Genomic DNA, 21,383 nt, shown 5'->3' on the forward strand with positions numbered 1-21,383 from the left:
CTTGGAGTCACTTTAAAGACTAGACACACTATGATAACGTGGAGTGGGGTGTCAGGGAGATACATTACCCTTGGAGTCACTTTAAAGACTAGACACACTATGATAATGTGGAGTGTCAGGTCTGTCAGGGAGAGACATTACCCTTGGAGTCACTTTAAAGACTAGACACACTATGATAATGTGGAGTGGGGTGTCAGGTCTGTCAGGGAGAGACATTACCCTTGGAGTCACTTTAAAGACTAGATCCACTATGATAATGTGGAGTGGGGTTGACTACTAGATGTAGAGGTGGTTTCCCAGACTCAGGGTCTAGTCTAGTGCTGGACTACAAACTAAGCTCAATAGAGAATCTACATTGAAAATGTTTTTTTTTGTTGTCCATTATTAAGCTTCACCTGTGTCCGGGAAACAGTCCCCTAGTGTTTAGTTAAACGTCACTCTGGGCTTCCAGGGAGAGACAGATATTACCCTGTGGGCTCAATCACTACGGTAGATAGACTTCACCTATTGGGGTGTGGGGTTGACTAGATAGTCACGTTGTAGACTAGACAGTCTATACATCTACCAGGTGGTGAGATGTCAGTCACTTTGTGGACTAGACAGTCTATACATCTACCAGGGAACGAGATGTCAGTCACTTTGTGGACTAGACAGTCTATACATCTACCAGGGAGTGAGATGTCAGTCACTTTGTAGACTAGACAGTCTATACATCTACCAGGGAGTGAGATGTCAGTCACTTTGTAGACTAGACAGTCTATACATCTACCAGGTGGTGAGATGTCAGTCACTTTGTGGACTAGACAGTCTATACATCTACCAGGGAGTGAGATGTCAGTCACTTTGTAGACTAGACAGTCTATACATCTACCAGGGAGTGAGATGTCAGTCACTTTGTAGACTAGACAGTCTATACATCTACCAGGGAGTGAGATGTCAGCTAAAGCCTTCAGGGAGAGAGACTGTGGGTTCACAGTCACCCTGTAGAGATTGACTGGAGAACCTACTAGGGATGTATATCAGTGAGATCTTCAGTGGTCTCTGTGTGAGTTCAAGACAATCAGTGGGACTGAGGACGCTGAAAAGCGAGTGGGACTAACACCTAGCTGTAACCTGATGCCACAGCAGGTGTTGGACAACTGTCCCTTATTAATTTATATCAGCTTCTGTATGTCTGAGTGTCCACCACACTAGTGCACTTCTGAGTGTCCACTACTAACCTTCTCAGAGGGGTCTTTCAGGGCACTGAGGTCTTCATCATCTTCCTCTAGGATCTTCAGAGGTTTAGTTGGTGTCTTCTTCCCTTTAGAGTCTCCTTTCCCCTCAGAGCTCTGTGGTAATAACAGAGCCATACATTAACCCTTTCCCCTCAGAGCTCTGTGGGAATAACAGAGCCATACATTAACCCCTTTCCCCTCAGAGCTCTGTGGGAATAACAGAGCCATACATTAACCCTTTCCCCTCAGAGCTCTGTGGGAATAACAGAGCCATACATTAACCCTTTCCCCTCAGAGCTCTGTGGGAATAACAGAGCCATACATTAACCCTTTTCCCTCAGAGCTCTGTGGGAATAACAGAGCCATACATTAACCCTTTCCCCTCAGAGCTCTGTGGGAATAACAGAGCCATACATTAACCCTTTCCCCTCAGAGCTCTGTGGGAATAACAGAGCCATACATTAACCCTTTCCCCTCAGAGCTCTGTGGGAATAACAGAGCCCTACATTAACCCCTTTCCCGTCAGAGCTCTGTGGGAATAACAGAGCCATACATTAACCCTTTCCCCTCAGAGCTCTGTGGGAATAACAGAGCCATACATTAACCCTTTCCCCTCAGAGCTCTGTGGGAATAACAGAGCCATACATTAACCCCTTTCCCCTCAGAGCTCTGTGGGAATAACAGAGCCATACATTAACCCCTTTCCCCTCAGAGCTCTGTGGGAATAACAGAGCCATACATTAACCCTTTCCCCTCAGAGCTCTGTGGGAATAACAGAGCCATACATTAACCCCTTTCCCCTCAGAGCTCTGTGGGAATAACAGAGCCATACATTAACCCTTTCCCCTCAGAGCTCTGTGGGAATAACAGAGCCATACATTAACCCTTTCCCCTCAGAGCTCTGTGGGAATAACAGAGCCATACATTAACCCTTTCCCCTCAGAGCTCTGTGGGAATAACAGAGCCATACATTAACCCTTTCCCCTCAGAGCTCTGTGGGAATAACAGAGCCATACATTAACCCTTTTCCCTCAGAGCTCTGTGGGAATAACAGAGCCATACATTAACCCTTTCCCCTCAGAGCTCTGTGGGAATAACAGAGCCATACATTAACCCTTTCCCCTCAGAGCTCTGTGGGAATAACAGAGCCATACATTAACCCTTTCCCCTCAGAGCTCTGTGGGAATAACAGAGCCATACATTAACCCTTTCCCCTCAGAGCTCTGTGGGAATAACAGAGCCATACATTAACCCTTTCCCCTCAGAGCTCTGTGGGAATAACAGAGCCATACATTAACCCCTTTCCCCTCAGAGCTCTGTGGGAATAACAGAGCCATACATTAACCCTTTCCCCTCAGAGCTCTGTGGGAATAACAGAGCCATACATCAACCCCTTTCCCCTCAGAGCTCTGTGGGAATAACAGAGGCATACATTAACCCCTTTCCCCTCAGAGCTCTGTGGGAATAACAGAGGCATACATTAACCCTTTCCCCTCAGAGCTCTGTGGGAATAACAGAGCCCTACATTAACCCTTTCCCCTCAGAGCTCTGTGGGAATAACAGAGGCATACATTAACCCCTTTCCCCTCAGAGCTCTGTGGGAATAACAGAGCCATACATTAACCCCTTTCCCCTCAGAAGTCTGTGGGAATAACAGAGCCATACATTAACCCTTTCCCCTCAGAGCTCTGTGGGAATAACAGAGCCATACATTAACCCTTTCCCCTCAGAGCTCTGTGGGAATAACAGTGCCCCACATTAACCCTTTCCCCTCAGAGCTCTGTGGGAATAACAGAGCCCCACATTAACCCTTTCCCCTCAGAGCTCTGTGGGAATAACAGAGCCATACATCAACCCCTTTCCCCACAGAGCTCTGTGGGAATAACAGAGCCCTACATTAACCCTTTCCCCACAGAGCTCTGTGGGAATAACAGAGCCCTACATTAACCCTTTCCCCTCAGAGCTCTGTGGGAATAACAGAGCCCCACATTAACCCTTTCCCCTCAGAGCTCTGTGGGAATAACAGAGCCCCACATTAACCCTTTCCCCTCAGAGCTCTGTGGGAATAACAGAGCCATACATCAACCCCTTTCCCCTCAGAGCTCTGTGGGAATAACAGAGCCCTACATTAACCCTTTCCCCTCAGAGCTCTGTGGGAATAACAGAGCCATACATTAACCCTTTCCCCTCAGAGCTCTGTGGGAATAACAGTGCCCCACATTAACCCTTTCCCCTCAGAGCTCTGTGGGAATAACAGAGCCCCACATTAACCCTTTCCCCTCAGAGCTCTGTGGGAATAACAGAGCCCCACATTAACCCTTTCCCCTCAGAGCTCTGTGGGAATAACAGAGCCATACATCAACCCCTTTCCCCTCAGAGCTCTGTGGGAATAACAGAGCCATACATTAACCCTTTCCCCTCAGAGCTCTGTGGGAATAACAGAGCCATACATTAACCCCTTTCCCCTCAGAGCTCTGTGGGAATAACAGAGGCATACATTAACCCTTTTCCCTCAGAGCTCTGTGGGAATAACAGAGCCATACATTAACCCTTTCCCCTCAGAGCTCTGTGGGAATAACAGAGGCATACATTAACCCTTTCCCCTCAGAGCTCTCTGGGAATAACAGAGCCATACATTAACCCTTTCCCCTCAGAGCTCTGTGGGAATAACAGAGCCATACATTAACCCCTTTCCCCTCAGAGCTCTGTGGGAATAACAGAGCCCTACATTAACCTCTTTCCCCTCAGAGCTCTGTGGGAATAACAGAGCCATACATTAACCCCTTTCCCCTCAGAGCTCTGTGGGAATAACAGAGCCCTACATTAACCCTTTCCCCTCAGAGCTCTGTGGGAATAACAGAGCCATACATTAACCCCTTTCCCCTCAGAGCTCTGTGGGAATAACAGAGCCATACATTAACCCCTTTCCCCTCAGAGCTCTGTGGGAATAACAGAGCCCTACATTAACCCTTTCCCCTCAGAGCTCTGTGGGAATAACAGTGCCCCACATTAACCCTTTCCCCTCAGAGCTCTGTGGGAATAACAGTGCCCCACATTAACCCCTTTCCCCTCAGAGCTCTGTGGGAATAACAGAGCCCTACATTAACCCTTTCCCCTCAGAGCTCTGTGGGAATAACAGCCATACATTAACCCCTTTCACCCCAACCCCAGTTGTAACTAACCAGGTCAACCAGCTAATTATTAGAATCAGATCTGCTAGATTAGGGTTGGAGTGAAAACCTACAGGAGGGTAGCTCTCCAGGAACAGGGTTGGAGTGAAAACCTACTGGAGGGTAGCTCTCCTGGAACAGGGTTGGAGTGAAAACCTACAGGAGGGTAGCTCTCCAGGAACAGGGTTGGAAAGCCCTGGTCTAACCTATGAATGTATAGACAAGGCATGTGGGTCTCCCTACATCTCCACTTCAGTACTACAGTGACATAGTCCAACTGTTGTTGAACTCATTTAGATGAACAGTTGAGTGTTGACCTGAGGTCAATTTTTTGATGGTTGGACAAATCCCATCTGTCTGGTGGCAATGTGACAGACATCACATCGCTTGCTTAGCCATACCACTTCCTCGCGCTTCCACCGAGACTAGAACCCTGGACATCTGCCTCGCAAACTCACGTAACCACCCTACTGAAACCACCCTACTGAAACCCTCATTGCTCTGGATAAGAGCGTCTGCTAAATGACTAAAATGTGTCTGGGTTATCCAGGTGACATCACCTGTTGACATTATTCCCTCCTCACCTCTTCGTTGCCCGTGGCTTTTGGACTAACAGTCATGTTCACTAGGTATGAAACTGAAGAAAACGGTCTAGAAATGAGGTACAACTAACTCACCTGTTCTTTCCCTCCCTGTTTCTCTTTCTTCTTCAGGAAGTCTTCCACTGCATCCACAGCCTGTTGGAAACGTTTGCCCTTGTTGATCTTGATCATCTCCTCTTTGTGGGGGTGGTATGGCTTCAGCTGCTCCACCTTTATCCAGGCACTGCACACACACACACAGTTGGATAAGTGATGGAAAAAAGCTAGATATGGGTATTAGTGATAAGTGATAGATACTGTAGTAGGTTTTGTTTGTTTACTTACTGGTCTTCAGTTCCAAAGAATTTGACAAAATGACATTTTTTCCCTCTTGGCTTTTTCAGGTCCTTTGGAGGACTGACGACCTGGAAAGACAAATAAAGTTAATTACAATAGCACTTACGTGTAGTTAGTCAGTTTAGCATACAATATAATTCTTAGGTCACAACGACCATGGTGTCCAGATTTCGCAAGCTTGAATTCGACAGATCTTACCTTGCCTGGCCACGGAGGATAGCGCCCGAGCTTTCCCCTAAAACAAGAACATTTCCATTTGATTGATGATTAAACGTTGCATTATCGAGATAAGGTTTTGATTTTCAGAATATAAATTCCATTACCCCTTGTATTCGTCGGCGCAGTGAACATAAGCTTCGAACAAGATGTCCCGGGTGGCACAGTCACCAGATTAATATCTAGTTAGCTAGCTAAACTGGCTAATTAAAGACTGATGTTGTTTCTCAAACATCACAGTACACACTTTTCAGATGTCATCAGTAAACATGTAACGTTAGAGATAGCTGAACTAACCAGTGTATAGATATAGCCCAGTATATGGATTGAGCAATATTTACATACAGATGCGTCCGGTTTCACTTCTCTGGGTGCGGCAAGGCTAAGTAGTTTACTAGCTAGCTAATGGCTATGCTGACTCGGGCTAAACAGGCAGTAACGTATTTGTTTTGAGTTCGATCGACAACTACCGTTAGTAAACGAATATTTTGTCACATCTACCTGATCAAATGTAACGAAAATGCGCGAATTGAGTTGTTCCGACACGGATTCAATGTAAACAATGAAATTCGAATGGAATAAGACAATTAAAGTAAGTTAAAATGCATATCTCACCAAACTAGGTCCCCGATTCTCAGATGCACCGTCGCCATCTTAGAACTTTACTGAAACGTCGCACTGAACACGGTGAAAGAACACACCCACCAGAAAACACATGCGTCACCCCAAACCACAGAGTTTCTAAATCCAGAGTTACAGCATCGCAAGACTTCCGGGAACGCTAACGAAAAAGAACAAACATACCAGGTCGGGGTTTGGGGTATAAGAAGTCAATGAGAGAAGTGAAAAAATCGTCCTTAGTTGTGAATATTCTCAAAATCTAAAAGCATAACCTAGATTTGAGCCAATGTCTTAAGTAGGTGAACATGCTATTACTCCAACCTCGTGAAAATGACAAACTGACACGTTTTAATTTTTCTCAAAAACTACTTTATATCGAAGGAGTATCTTTGACTGCATGCACATGCGCAGTTCGGCGCAAGACGAACGTTAGTCCCGATGACGTGTTTCTACGCATGAGCTTTGCTAGCCAACGTTGCCATGACATCGCCTAAACGCGTGATCTGGGATTTCAGTTTTAGCCAATCTTCATAGTGTCTGCCCAAATCCCAGTTACCACATAAACAAAGTCCAAATTGGCTACATAATTTTTATTTTTTATTTCACCTTTATTTAACCAGGTAGGCCAGTTGAGAACAAGTTCTCATTTACAACTGCGACCTGGCCAAGACAAAGCAAAGCAGTGTGACAAAAACAACAACACAGTTACACATAAACAAACATACAGTCAATAACACAATAGAAAAATCTATGTACAGTGTGTGCAAATGTAGAAGTGAAGGGAGGTAAGGCAATAAATAGGGCAAAGGGCGAAATAATTACAATTTAGCATTAACACTGGAGTGATAGATGTGCAGATGATGATGTGCAAGTAGAGATACTGGGGTGCAAAAGAGCAAGAGGATAAATAACAATATGGGGATGAGGTAGTTGGGTGTGCTATTTACAGATTGGCTGTGTACGGGTACAGTGATCGGTAAGCTGCTCTGACAGCTGATGCTTAAAGTAAGAGAGGGAGATATAAGACTCCAGCTTCAGTGATTTTTGCAATTCGTTCCAGTCATTGGCAGCAGAGAACTGGAAGGAAAGGCGGCCAAAGGAAGTGTTGGCTTTGGGGATGACCAGTGAAATATACCTGCTGGAGCGTGTGCTACGGGTGAGTGTTGCTGTGGTGACCAGTGAGCTGAGATAAGGCGGGGCTTTACCTAGCAAAGACTTATAGATGACCTTGAGCCAGTGGGTTTGGCGACGAATATGTAATGAGGGCCAGCCAACGAGAGCATTCAGGTCGCAGTGGTGGGTAGTACATGGAGCTTAGGTGACAAAATGGATGGCACTGTGATAGACTACATCCAGTTTGCTGAGTAGCGTGTTGGAGACTATTTTGTAAATGACATCGCAGAAGTCGAGGATATGTTTGGCAGCATGAGTGAAGCAGGCTTTGTTGCGAAATAGGAAGAAATAGATTCTAGATTTAATTTTGGATTGGAGATGCTTAACATGAGTCTGGAAGGAGAGTTTACAGTCTAACCAGACACCTAGGTATTTGTAGTTGTCCACATAGTCAGAACCGTCCAGAGTAGTGATGCTAGTCGGGCGGGCGGGTGCAGGCAGCAATTGGTTGAAGAGCATGCACTTAGTTTTATTAGCATGTAAAAGCAGTTGGAGGCCACGGAAGGAGTGTTGTATGGCTACATCATACAAATTCATGAAAACAAAAATGTGCTTTTTGGTCATAATTTAAGGTCATGGTTAGGCATACGGTTAGTAGAGCAGTGTGGTTAAGGTTACATTTCAAATCAGATTTTAAGACAATAAATTGTAGAAATAGGAGGGATTTAGTCAGAATTATGACTTTGTGGCTGTGGTAACTAGTGACAACCCAAAACAGTCAACAAAGCAACTTGAAAGCGTGAATAAAACATTTTCTAAATTCTATGAAATAAACTGTATCCCCAGGCAAGAGTAGAAGGCAGTTTCAGTCAGATACTTTCATTCATCCAGACTAGAGATGCAGTTGCTCTTATGTGTCCTCCTGCAACTAGAGGGTGGGGTGGTACACTGCCCTTACATCTCAATGGGTGTTCTCCTCAACAACTGTAATGGGGGGTGTTCTCCTCAACAACTGTAATGGGGGGTGTTCTCCTCAACAACTGTAATGGGGGTGTTCTCCTCAACAACTGTAATGGGGGGTGTTCTCCTCAACAACTGTAATGGGGGGTGTTCTCCTCAACAACTGTAATGGGGGGTGTTCTCCTCAACAACTGTAATGGGGGGTGTTCTCCTCAACAACTGTAATGGGGGATGTTCTCCTCAACAACTGTAATGGGGGTGTTCTCCTCAACAACTGTAATGGGGGGTGTTCTCCTCAACAACTGTAATGGGGGATGTTCTCCTCAACAACTGTAATGGGGGATGTTCTCCTCAACAACTGTAATGGGGGGTGTTCTCCTCAACAACTGTAATGGGGGGTGTTCTCCTCAACAACTGTAATGGGGGGTGTTCTCCTCAACAACTGTAATGGGGGGTGTTCTCCTCAACAACTGTAATGGGGGTGTTCTCCTCAACAACTGTAATGGGGGGTGTTCTGTAATGGGGGTGTTCTCCTCAACAACTGTAATGGGGGATGTTCTCCTCAACAACTGTAATGGGGGATGTTCTCCTCAACAACTGTAATGGGGGGTGTTCTGTAATGGGGGGTGTTCTCCTCAACAACTGTAATGGGGGGTGTTCTCCTCAACAACTGTAATGGGGGGTGTTCTCCTCAACAACTGTAATGGGGGTGTTCTCCTCAACAACTGTAATGGGGGTGTTCTCCTCAACAACTGTAATGGGGGGTGTTCTCCTCAACAACTGTAATGGGGGTGTTCTCCTCAACAACTGTAATGGGGGTGTTCTCCTCAACAACTGTAATGGGGGGTGTTCTCCTCAACAACTGTAATGGGGGGTGTTCTGTAATGGGGGGTGTTCTCCTCAACAACTGTAATGGGGGATGTTCTCCTCAACAACTGTAATGGGGGATGTTCTCCTCAACAACTGTAATGGGGGTGTTCTCCTCAACAACTGTAATGGGGGGTGTTCTCCTCAACAACTGTAATGGGGGTGTAATGGGGGGTGTTCTGTAATGGGGGTGTTCTCCTCAACAACTGTAATGGGGGGTGTTCTGTAATGGGGGTGTTCTCCTCAACAACTGTAATGGGGGTGTTCTCCTCAACAACTGTAATGGGGGGTGTTCTCCTCAACAACTGTAATGGGGGGTGTTCTCCTCAACAACTGTAATGGGGGGTGTTCTCCTCAACAACTGTAATGGGGGGTGTTCTCCTCAACAACTGTAATGGGGGGTGGGTGGTACACTGTCCTTACATGGATGTGCTCCTCAATGGGGTAGGAATGTTAGTTTGGTCTGTCATCCAAGTCATAGACTGTTCTCTCTGCTACCGCATGGCAAGTGGTACCGGAGCGCAAAGTCTAGTTCCAACAGGTTCCTTAACAGCTTCTACCCCCAAGCCATAAGCCTGATGAACAATAAATCAGTTGGCCACCTGGACACTCATTGGACTCTACCCACACATCTCACACATCTAACACACACACACACACACACACACACACACACACACACACACACACACACACACACACACACACACACACACACACACACACACACACACACACACACACACACACACACACACACACACACACACACACACACACACACACACACACACACACACACACACACACCTGCTGCTATTCTGTTTATTATCTATCCTGATTGCCTAGTCACTTTTACCCCTACCTACATGTACATATTTGTTCAATTACTTAAACTACCTGGTACCCCTGCACATTGACTCAGTACTGGTACTCCTTATAGTCTCATTATTACCTCAACTACCTGGTACCCCTGCACATTGACTCAGTACTGGTACTCCTTATAGTCTCATTATTACCTCAACTACCTGGTACCCCTGCACATTGACTCAGTACTGGTACCCCTGCACATTGACTCAGTACTGGTACTCCTCATAGTCTCATTATTACCTCAACTACCTGGTACCCCTGCACATTGACTCAGTACTGGTACTCCTTATAGCCTCATTATTACCTCAACTACCTGGTACCCCTGCACATTGACTCAGTACTGGTACTCCTTATAGTCTCATTATTACCTCAACTACCTGGTACCCCTGCACATTGACTCAGTACTGGTACTCCTTATAGCCTCATTATTACCTCAACTACCTGGTACCCCTGCACATTGACTCAGTACTGGTACTCCTCATAGCCTCATTATTACCTCAACTACCTGGTACCCCTGCACATTGACTCAGTACTGGTACTCCTCATAGCCTCATTATTACCTCAACTACCTGGTACCCCTGCACATTGACTCAGTACTGGTACTCCTTATAGTCTCATTATTACCTCAACTACCTGGTACTCCTGCACATTGACTCAGTACTGGTACTCCTTATAGTCTCATTATTACCTCAACTACCTGGTACCCCTGCTCACTGACTCAGTACTGGTACTCCTCATAGCCTCATTATTGTTCTTTTATTGTGCTAGTATTTCCTTTTTTTATTTAGCCAATTCGTCTTACTTTTTAACTGTGCATTGTTGGGAAAGGGTTTGTAAATAAGCATTTGACGGTCCACACCTGTTGTATTCGGAGCATGTGACAAATAAAATACAGATTCCAACATGAATGGATGAGAGGAAGGTAATATTCACAGACCCAGACTACCCCTTGTATCTGTAGGCTGATGCAATGCTACATCTGTTTCTAGAGGTCTTTATGAAGGATGGTGTCTCTGATTGCTGTGTAACATGTTGCCACCAATGAACCTTTTTTACAGTGTTTAACCTTTCCCCCACACGCCACTGAATAAATGCTTTTATTAGTTTGATATCTCACAATAGGGCCAACAATACAGTGATAGCTACAGATGTTCATATTTGACTGTAAATCACCTGTGTTACAAACAGCCCACGTTTTACTAATCTAGTTAAACCAAAACCATGCATATTACATCATTATCCTAATGAGTGTTTTATAAATCAGACACCTTCTAAACTCTGTTGTTTTCCCCGAATGACATCTGACCATGGAACGTTTGGCATGTTCCGGAATAGAAGCCCAGAACAAGAGGAATATTTCATTCAAGGGTTTAATTCATAAAAGCAGATTGAAAATAGAAATCCTCCTAGTGTTGAAATCATTTCCTCACAACATTATCCTGACAATGCAATAAACACAGACACACTGAATATAAATCAGATGACATAAGGTATTTCTGGATAAGACATCTCTTAGGTCTGAGTTTGCACCACAAACGGCACCCTATTCCGTCTATAGTGCACTACTTTAGACAAGGGGCCATAAGGAGCTGGTCAAAAGTAGTGCGTTATATAGGGGGTAGGTTGCCATTTGAGAGGCACCCATTTTTAACAAATTGGTGAATTGTGTTTCTTACATAACACAAGATTACATTGTCTGTCTAGACCGGATTTAGTAATTTCATCAAAATCCCAGGATTAATTGTTCTAATTATATTTGTGTGTATTTCCTATCATAAGCCCCATCGGGACGGTCTGTCCAGTCCACTGTGTCCCAAATGGCACCCTATTCCCTATTGAACAGCCCTATTGGCTCTATTGGAACAGCCCTATTGGCTCTATTGGAACAGCCCTATTGGCTCTATTGGAACAGCCCTATTGGCTCTATTGGAACAGCCCTATTGGCTCTATTGGAACAGCCCTATTGGCTCTATTGGAACAGCCCTATTGGCTCTATTGGAACAGCCCTATTGGCTCTATTGGAACAGCCCTATTGGCTCTATTGGAACAGCCCTATTGGCTCTATTGGAACAGCCCTATTGGCTCTATTGGAACAGCCCTATTGGCTCTGTTGGAACAGCCCTATTGGCTCTATTGGAACAGCCCTATTGGCTCTATTGGAACAGCCCTATTGGCTCTATTGGAACAGCCCTATTGGCCCTATTGGAACAGCCCTATTGGCTCTATCGGAACAGCCCTATTGGCTCTATTGGAACAGCCCTATTGGCTCTATTGGAACAGCCCTATTGGCTCTATTGGAACAGCCCTATTGGCTCTATTGGAACAGCCCTATTGGCTCTGTTGGAACAGCCCTATTGGCTCTATTGGAACAGCCCTATTGGCTCTATTGGAACAGCCCTATTGGCTCTGTTGGAACAGCCCTATTGGCTCTATTGGAACAGTCCTATTGGCTCTATTGGAACAGCCCTATTGGCTCTATTGGAACAGCCCTATTGGCCCTATTGGAACAGCCCTATTGGCCCTACTGGAACAGCCCTATTGGCTCTATTGGAACAGCCCTATTGGCTCTATTGGAACAGCCCTATTGGCTCTATTGGAACAGCCCTATTGGCTCTATTGGAACAGCCCTATTGGCTCTATTGGAACAGCCCTATTGGCTCTATTGGAACAGCCCTATTGGCTCTGTTGGAACAGCCCTATTGGCTCTATTGGAACAGTCCTATTGGCTCTATTGGAACAGTCCTATTGGCTCTATTGGAACAGCCCTATTGGCCCTACTGGAACAGCCCTATTGGCTCTATTGGAACAGCCCTATTGGCTCTATTGGAACAGCCCTATTGGCTCTATTGGAACAGCCCTATTGGCCCTATTGGAACAGCCCTATTGGCTCTATTGGAACAGCCCTATTGGCTCTATTGGAACAGCCCTATTGGCTCTATTGGAACAGCCCTATTGGCTCTATTGGAACAGCCCTATTGGCTCTATTGGAACAGCCCTATTGGCTCTATTGGAACAGCCCTATTGGCTCTATTGGAACAGCCCTATTGGCTCTATTGGAACAGCCCTATTGGCTCTATTGGAACAGCCCTATTGGCTCTATTGGAACAGCCCTATTGGCTCTATTGGAACAGCCCTATTGGCTCTATTGGAACAGCCCTATTGGCCCTATTGGCTCTGGTTAAAATAAGGTTTCACAGTAACTTTATGCAGTTACTGCTAATATTACCTCCATTTTCTCCAAAACACAATACAATAGAGGCAGGATACTTGTCCACATGATTAAGCATGTATTTAATGTAGCAAAAAATTACATTAACTCATTTTTCGACCAAATGAGCAGTTACTGCCTTTTTGCTCGGTAGGGCAGAATAGAATACTATAGTACTTACAACGGGTCGATTGTTCTGAATGGTATGTGCTGAGTTTGATCATTAGTGAGTCTCTTCATATGTGACAATATTCAAGATGGTCGTTATGTAAAGCCCCTGTAATAATGTCCTTTTTGTTTTCACTTGGTTTGTTTGGAGAGGCTTTGCTGGTTTGAGATCCAGGCAGTTTAGTGGCAGTGCCCTCTTTAAGTACAATTATTTTGTATTTCTAAAATATCTATTGTGTATGTAACTGCAGTGGTTCACTCTTCTTTCCTTCCTACCATCAGAGGTACAGTATTGTCTGTCACAGTTTTTTGGTCTTCTTGTGAACTTGGGTCAGCTGAATCTCTGTCGTATTTCAGAAAGCTATCTAGTGGAAGTAACAGATCTAAGTGTTACGCCTAAAGATGACTTATCTTGCTTATCTATAAGCAATATATCTTTGTAAATCTATATTGTGTTTAAAACTGGCCTACTTTTTAAAGAAACACACAACAAGTTAACCCTTTACCATTTAACAGTTTTATTTCTTATGTAAGACACGTAAAACAGGACAACTGAGAGACCGTTTTACAGTAGCATACCACAGACCGACATTACCAATATCCGTTCATATCCTTGTGTATGTAAATTCAATCCCACGTTCAAAACAAAGATATTTAAAGTACTATCTCTAACCCTGTACCCAGTGTAAGTAGTTGAACAAGCGTATTCCAGGGACAGACAGAAAACCCTCCTACAACCCTTTGACTGGCTATAAACACAGCCATACCAACCCTCATTTAATAAATATAACAGTGTGAGAGAGAGAGAGAGATATAAAACTAACATATTGTTTAATGTTAGATCAAGTACGTCAGAATTAAAACATTTTGGAAGATTCAAATCTAGTGAAATCCAAAATCAAGAAACACCACACATTTCAAACTCATGGTCGTCAGAAACACAGACTGTTAGAAAAGTAGTTTTGTTCAGATGTTTTTTTTTCACTTGGTCTTTCCCGACACCATGACTCCGAACTCCTGGATGGTGATCTCCTTGTCACGGTACTGCTGCAGCTGGCGGTTGGTGATGTTCCCAGCCCTCAGGGCGTCTTCAATGGAAAACTTCTTCCCAGACTTCCTGTCGTGGAGAACAGAGGACTCCCCCTTGGGGCCCTTGACACTGATCTCCTCCCAGTCGCACTCCTGGCTCTGGAGGTTCACAAACATCTTCCAGTCGATCAGCCCCAGCTTGTAGGCCTCCTCCGGCCTCATCTCCTTACCCGAGTCGGGGTCGATAACCACAATGGATCTCCTCAGGTGGCTCTCCCTCTGCTCCCTCTTGATCTGGATAGCCGAGAGGCCCCTCTGTAGCTTCTCGATCTCCTCATCCTTCTGGCTGGTGATGGCCCTCAGGTCGGCCAGCTCCCTCTGCAGTGAGTCCAGCCTCAGCTCTAGGTTCTTCCCGCTCTCCATGGGGGCCGAGTTGGAGATGCTCCGGGTCTCCGTGGAGGTGATCTGGATCTCGGACTGCAGCCTGCGGATGTCATTCTGTAGCCTCTGGTTCTCCTGCTGGAGGCGGCTGCTCTCGTCGCGGATGTAGTCCAGCTCCTTGGACGACTTGGTGTTGGTGAACTCCATGTCGGACAGGCGGGACTTGAGGCTGCCCAGCTCCTGGTCCAGCTCCAGCCTCCTCCTCTTCTCCTGTTCCAGCGTCCTCGTCATCTTCTCGATCTCCAGCTCAGCCTCCGGGTCCTTCTCTACCTGGATGGTCTCGGTGCGCACCACCTTCTCCTTCACCACCGTCCTCTCCAGGGTGACCTGCTGCTGGAGCAGGACATTCAGCTCCTTCTCCAGCAAGGTGCGCTTGTGTCTCTCCTCCTCCACCTGCAGCTTGAGGATGGAGTGCTCTTTCTCTTGCTGGGGATCCTGCTGGAGAACCACCATCTGTTTCACTGTGACCCTCTCCCTGTTCTCTTTGTCCCTGACCTCCATCTCGTTCAGCCTGACCCTCAGCCTCTGGATCTCCAGCTCTGCATCGCGCCTAGCTCGGCGTTCTCGCTCCAGCTCCTCCAGCTGTGCGTCCAGGTTGGCCTTCTGCCTCTGAAGTTGGATGAGCTCCTCTTTCAGGGTCTCCCTCTGCCTCTGTTCATTGTTGATGTTCTGTGTGAAGGTGCTGCACTCTGACCTCAGTAATGGGTCCTCCTCAATCTTAACCACCTCCTGCTGGACCACCTTCTCCCTGACCTGGGACAGGTCGATCTTCCTTAGCCGGATCTTCTCCTCATTAGCTGATCGCTCCCTCTCCAGGTCCAGGCGTTTCTTCTGCTCGTCCGCCAGCTTCCTCTTCAGGATCTCAATCTCCTCCTTGGTCTTGGGGTTTTCTTTGTACTCCAGCACCTCGTTAACCACCTCTTTAATTTGCACCTGGGGCTTGGTGTCCTTCCACCGCTGAATCTCGTCCCTCAGCTGCCTGATCTCCATCTCTGACTTCTCCGTCTGGTGCGTCTTGTCCACAATCTCGTTACGGAGTTTCTCCAGCTCCCTCTCGGTCTGCGGGTCCGTCTTGTACTTGATGACTTCCTTGATGATCTCCTTGATCTCGATCTGCGGACCTCTGTTTCTCAGCATCTTCAGCTCGTCCTGGTGGGACTTCAGCTGCTGGTCGGCATCTCTGTATCTCCTCTGGTGCTCCACCAGTTCCATGCGTAGGTTGGCCACTTCAGCCTCAGCCTTGGGGTCAGGCCTGACGATCTCCCTCACCTTCTCCTGAACTATGACCCTTGACTTTTCCTCCTCTAGGCTGGAGATCTTCCTCTGGAGGTCGGCGCGCTCCCTTTGGGAAGACCGGTGCTTGGACTTCTCATCCTCGTGTTGCATCCTGAGATTCTCTACCTCCCTCTCAAAGGCGATATCCTTCTCCACCTTCAGCACCTCCTTGATGGAGATCTTCTCCTCGGCCATGGACTTCTCCTTCTCCAGCCTGCGGAGCTTGTCCTGGAGGAAGCGCAGCTCGTCCTCCAGTTGCTTCCTGGCCTCCTGCTCCTTCTGCTTCCTGTCCAAGAGGATGCGGTACTCATTCTCCAGTTGTGGGTCGTTCTGCACTTTAATCACCTCCTCCTCTGTGATCACCTCCTGCTCCTTGGACTTCTGCTGTGCCAGGAGCGTCACCTGCTTGGTGATCTGGATCACCTCATTGTCCTTGATGGTCTTCTTCCTCCTCAGCTCTTCCAGCTCCTCCCTGAGCCTCCTCACCTCCTCCTCCTGGCCGCGGTCCCTCTCGATACGCAGCACCTCCTTCACAGTGTACTGCTGTGCTCCTTCTTTGATCTCTGTTTCGATGCCGCGCAGCTTCAGCCTCAACGCCTCCAGCTCGTTGTCCATGGCCCGGGTGACCCGGGTTTCGTCTGACAGTTTCTGACGGACATTGTGGACCTCGTCGACCAGAGTAGGATCCGGAACCTTCTTGATGATCTCCTTCTTGACGACGGTGTCCTCCGGCTTCTGACCCTCCAACATGTAGATGTCCGTCTGGATTTTCTCTAGATCCTTCTCCAGCTGCTCCCTCCTCTGGATCTCGTCTTTCAGTTGACTCTCGATCCTCCAGGCTTCTTCTCCGGGAGCGGCAGATTTGACTTGCTGGACATTGTTGCTGACGATCACGTCTGATTGCTGAGAGAGTGGGAGAGGAGGCTGAGTTTTTTTTTTTTTTTTAGAAGTAATGGCAATTATGTTTATTTAGAATGATGTGACATTTAAATTCTATTTTGGATCTATATAAAGATGTGCAACATTGATTGTTGAACATTCGGGAGTATCTCACCTGATTCATAAGGCCTTGGGCAAACTGCAGATTCGCCATCCTTTGCTTGTTAACTGCATTCACTTCGGTGAATTTAGCTTCAATGGCAGATTCCTGTCAACAAGGAAATTATGAGAATGTATGGAACCAGTGGCATCATTTGCTACTGTTATTTTACTGCTGCTCTTTCATTATTTATATCTTTATTTTTTACTTCACACTTATTTTTCTTAACTGCATTGTTGGTTAAGGGCTTGTAAGTAAGCATTTCACTGTGAGGTCTACACCTGTTGTATTTGGCACACGTGACATAACATTTGATTAGATTTGATTTTCAGAATGTTCATTAGAAGATGTCGTTCAAAAGACTTCCTGAAAATGTATCGAAAGGCGTCACATTACAACGTGTAATATGCATTGAGGTTCTTGTCAAGGGCTGACTCTCACATTACACAATATTCCATATCAGTGGACTACTTTTGACCAGGGCCCATGCACCCTATTCCCTATATAGTGCACTACTTTTGACCAGGGCCTTATGACCAGAGTCCAAAAGTAGGGCACTAAATAGGGAAAAGGGTTCCATTTAGGCCACAGCTGCAGTCTTCCTTACCTCTTCCTTGACCCTGAGTGCAGGGGACTCCAGTCTGCTTCTCTTGTAGGTCTGAGGGACCAGCCCGTCTTCAAGGTCCAGAATAGACTTGAACTTCTCAGTATCATTCTCATAGTCCTGCAAACACAAATGAGTCAAATCAATGATTCATTGAGAGGAAGAAAGATGAGAGAAAGAGTTATATCAAATGGTATACATTTCTCCTCGCCGTAGGTAATCAGAGTTGATGTGTCGATCAGTGTTCATTCCCCTACCTTGACGGCTTGCTGGTAAAGTTGAGCATTTTTCGATACGTTGTTCAACTCAGACTCCTTCTTTTTAATGTCGGAGAGCAGGTTCTGTGACAACACAGCAATCAACATTTTAGACCGAGAAACATAACAGGACCATTAGAGGTAGAGGACTTTGACCAGAGGTATAGAAACATAACCATTAGAGGTAGAGGACTTTGACTAGAGGTACAGAAACATAACAGGACCATTAGAGGTAGAGGACTTTGACTAGAGGTATAGAAACATAACAGGATCATTAGAGGTAGAGGACTTTGACTAGAGGTATAGAAACATAACCATTAGAGGTAGAGGACTTTGACTAGAGGTATAGAAACATAACAGGACCATTAGAGGTAGAGGACTTTGACCAGAGGTATAGAAACATAACAGAACCATTAGAGGTAGAGGACTTTGACTAGAGGTATAGAAACATAACAGGACCATTAGAGGTAGAGGACTTTGACCAGAGGTATAGAAACATAACAGAACCATTAGAGGTAGAGGACTTTGACTAGAGGTATAGAAACATAACCATTAGAGGTAGAGGACTTTGACTAGAGGTATAGAAACATAACAGGATCATTAGAGGTAGAGGACTTTGACTAGAGGTATAGAAACATAACAGGATCATTAGAGGTAGAGGACTTTGACTAGAGGTACAGAAACATAACCATTAGAGGTAGAGGACTTTGACTAGAGGTACAGAAACATAACAGGACCATTAGAGGTAGAGGACTTTGACCAGAGGTATAGAAACATAACAGAACCATTAGAGGTAGAGGACTTTGACTAGAGGTATAGAAACATAACCATTAGAGGTAGAGGACTTTGACTAGAGGTATAGAAACATAACAGAACCATTAGAGGTAGAGGACTTTGACTAGAGGTATAGAAACATAACAGGATCATTAGAGGTAGAGGACTTTGACTAGAGGTATAGAAACATAACAGGATCATTAGAGGTAGAGGACTTTGACTAGAGGTACAGAAACATAACCATTAGAGGTAGAGGACTTTGACCAGAGGTACAGAAACATAACCATTAGAGGTAGAGGACTTTGACCAGAGGTATAGAAACATAACAGGACCATTAGAGGTAGAGGACTTTGACTAGAGGTATAGAAACATAACAGGACCATTAGAGGTAGAGGACTTTGACCAGAGGTATAGAAACATAACAGGACCATTAGAGGTAGAGGACTTTGACTAGAGGTATAGAAACATAACCATTAGAGGTAGAGGACTTTGACCAGAGGTATAGAAACATAACAGGACCATTAGAGGTAGAGGACTTTGACTAGAGGTATAGAAACATAACCATTAGAGGTAGAGGACTTTGACCAGAGGTATAGAAACATAACAGGACCATTAGAGGTAGAGGACTTTGACTAGAGGTATAGAAACATAACCATTAGAGGTAGAGGACTTTGACCAGAGGTATAGAAACATAACAGGACCATTAGAGGTAGAGGACTTTGACTAGAGGTATAGAAACATAACCATTAGAGGTAGAGGACTTTGACCAGAGGTATAGAAACATAACAGGATCATTAGAGGTAGAGGACTTTGACTAGAGGTACAGAAACATAACCATTAGAGGTAGAGGACTTTGACCAGAGGTATAGAAACATAACAGGACCATTAGAGGTAGAGGACTTTGACTAGAGGTATAGAAACATAACAGGACCATTAGAGGTAGAGGACTTTGACCAGAGGTATAGAAACATAACAGGACCATTAGAGGTAGAGGACTTTGACTAGAGGTATAGAAACATAACAGGACCATTAGAGGTAGAGGACTTTGACTAGAGGTATAGAAACATAACAGGACCATTAGAGGTAGAGGACTTTGACTAGAGGTATAGAAACATAACCATTAGAGGTAGAGGACTTTGACTAGAGGTATAGAAACATAACAGGACCATTAGAGGTAGAGGACTTTGACTAGAGGTATAGAAACATAACCATTAGAGGTAGAGGACTTTGACTAGAGGTATAGAAACATAACAGGACCATTAGAGGTAGAGGACTTTGACTAGAGGTATAGAAACATAACAGAACCATTAGAGGTAGAGGACTTTGACCAGAGGTATAGAAACATAACAGGACCATTAGAGGTAGAGGACTTTGACCAGAGGTATAGAAACATAACCATTAGAGGTAGAGGACTTTGACCAGAGGTATAGAAACATAACAGGATCATTAGAGGTAGAGGACTTTGACTAGAGGTATAGAAACATAACCATTAGAGGTAGAGGACTTTGACTAGAGGTATAGAAACATAACATAACCATTAGAGGTAGAGGACTTTGACCAGAGGTAGAATAAAATATGAGTCTAATGCCTTGGATCAAAATAGAACTAGAAAACTAGAAAACTGACTGGAACCTCTCAGCTGAAAATATTGTTTTAGTTCAGGACAGGGTTGCAAAATTGTGAACACCTGACTATCCTCAACCTTGCTGGGGTGAAGTTTCCCCTAGGTACAGATCTAAAATCTGCTTCCCCTCCCCCAATCCTAACATTAACCATTAGTGGGACAATCAGAAATCAGCTTCCCCAATCCTAACATTAACCATTAGTGGGACAATCAGAAATCAGCTTCCCCAATCCTAACAGTAACCATTAGTGTGACAATCAGAAATCAGCTTCCTCAATCCTAACATTAACCATTAGAGGGACAATCAGAAATCAGCTTCCCCAATCCTAACATTAACCATTAGTGGGACAATCAGAAATCAGCTTCCCCAATCCTAACATGAACCATTAGTGGGACAATCAGAAATCAGCTTCCCCAATCCTAACATTAACCATTAGTGTGACAATCAGAAATCAGCTCCCCAATCCTAACATGAACCATTAGTGGGACAATCAGAAATCAGCTTCCCCCAATCCTAACATTAACCATTAGTGGGACAATCAGAAATCAGCTTCCCCAATCCTAACATGAACCATTAGTGGGACAATCAGAAATCAACCACCTACCTTCTGGTTTTCCAGCTTGGTTTCCACCTGACTGAGGTTGTCTTTCTCAGTTGGCTCATAGTTTGGCACGCGGGACAGCCAGTTGTTCAGGTTGTCGTAGTCACTGTGGTAGTTGCTGTAGGACGTCTTAGCCCTCTGCAGGCTCTGAGATCTGTAACACAACACAACACAACATGAATGTAACACACCACAACACAACATGAATGTAACACACCACAACATGAACGTAACACACCACAACGTGAACGTAACACACCACAACATGAACGTAACACACCACAACACAACATGAATGTGAACACACACACAACACAACATGAACGTAACACACCACAACATGAACGTAACACACCACAACGTGAACGTAACACACCACAACGTGAACGT

At 45.3% G+C, this 21,383-nt stretch overlaps 2 protein-coding genes across 11 annotated transcripts in view; both read right to left on the reverse strand.

Moving 5' to 3' along the window:
* LOC139570581 (cytokine-like nuclear factor N-PAC) overlaps nucleotides 1–6,290 on the reverse strand; it is a 26,458-nt gene extending 20,168 nt beyond the window's left edge. For 6 of the 9 annotated variants that reach the window (XR_011674120.1, XR_011674118.1, XR_011674116.1 and 3 more), the window contains exons 1-5: nucleotides 6,157–6,290; nucleotides 5,524–5,560; nucleotides 5,314–5,393; nucleotides 5,065–5,212; nucleotides 1,221–1,331 (exon numbers count right to left, since the gene is read on the reverse strand). Coding sequence is in view for 6 of the 9 variants with exons in the window: in XM_071392587.1 (XP_071248688.1) it covers nucleotides 1,221–1,331; nucleotides 5,065–5,212; nucleotides 5,314–5,393; nucleotides 5,524–5,560; nucleotides 6,157–6,194 (414 nt within the window). In the remaining 3 variants the exon portion in view is untranslated. The remainder of the gene's footprint in view (nucleotides 1–1,220; nucleotides 1,332–5,064; nucleotides 5,213–5,313; nucleotides 5,394–5,523; nucleotides 5,561–6,156) is intronic. The other 3 variants (XM_071392606.1, XM_071392572.1, XM_071392597.1) reach the window with 2 other exon arrangements.
* Nucleotides 6,291–13,849: 7,559 nt separating this feature from the next.
* The window catches only part of ppl (periplakin), a 43,229-nt gene continuing 35,695 nt past the window's right edge, over nucleotides 13,850–21,383 (reverse strand). For both annotated transcript variants that reach the window (XM_071392616.1, XM_071392625.1), the window contains 5 exons: nucleotides 20,997–21,147; nucleotides 17,994–18,077; nucleotides 17,740–17,856; nucleotides 17,148–17,240; nucleotides 13,850–16,996 (listed from right to left, as the gene is read on the reverse strand). In XM_071392616.1, coding sequence (XP_071248717.1) covers nucleotides 14,330–16,996; nucleotides 17,148–17,240; nucleotides 17,740–17,856; nucleotides 17,994–18,077; nucleotides 20,997–21,147 — 3,112 coding nt within the window. In that variant the 3' untranslated portion in view covers nucleotides 13,850–14,329. The remainder of the gene's footprint in view (nucleotides 16,997–17,147; nucleotides 17,241–17,739; nucleotides 17,857–17,993; nucleotides 18,078–20,996; nucleotides 21,148–21,383) is intronic.

Source organism: Salvelinus alpinus, chromosome 1 (genome assembly GCF_045679555.1).
Source record: "Salvelinus alpinus chromosome 1, SLU_Salpinus.1, whole genome shotgun sequence".
NCBI lineage: Eukaryota > Metazoa > Chordata > Actinopteri > Salmoniformes > Salmonidae > Salvelinus > Salvelinus alpinus.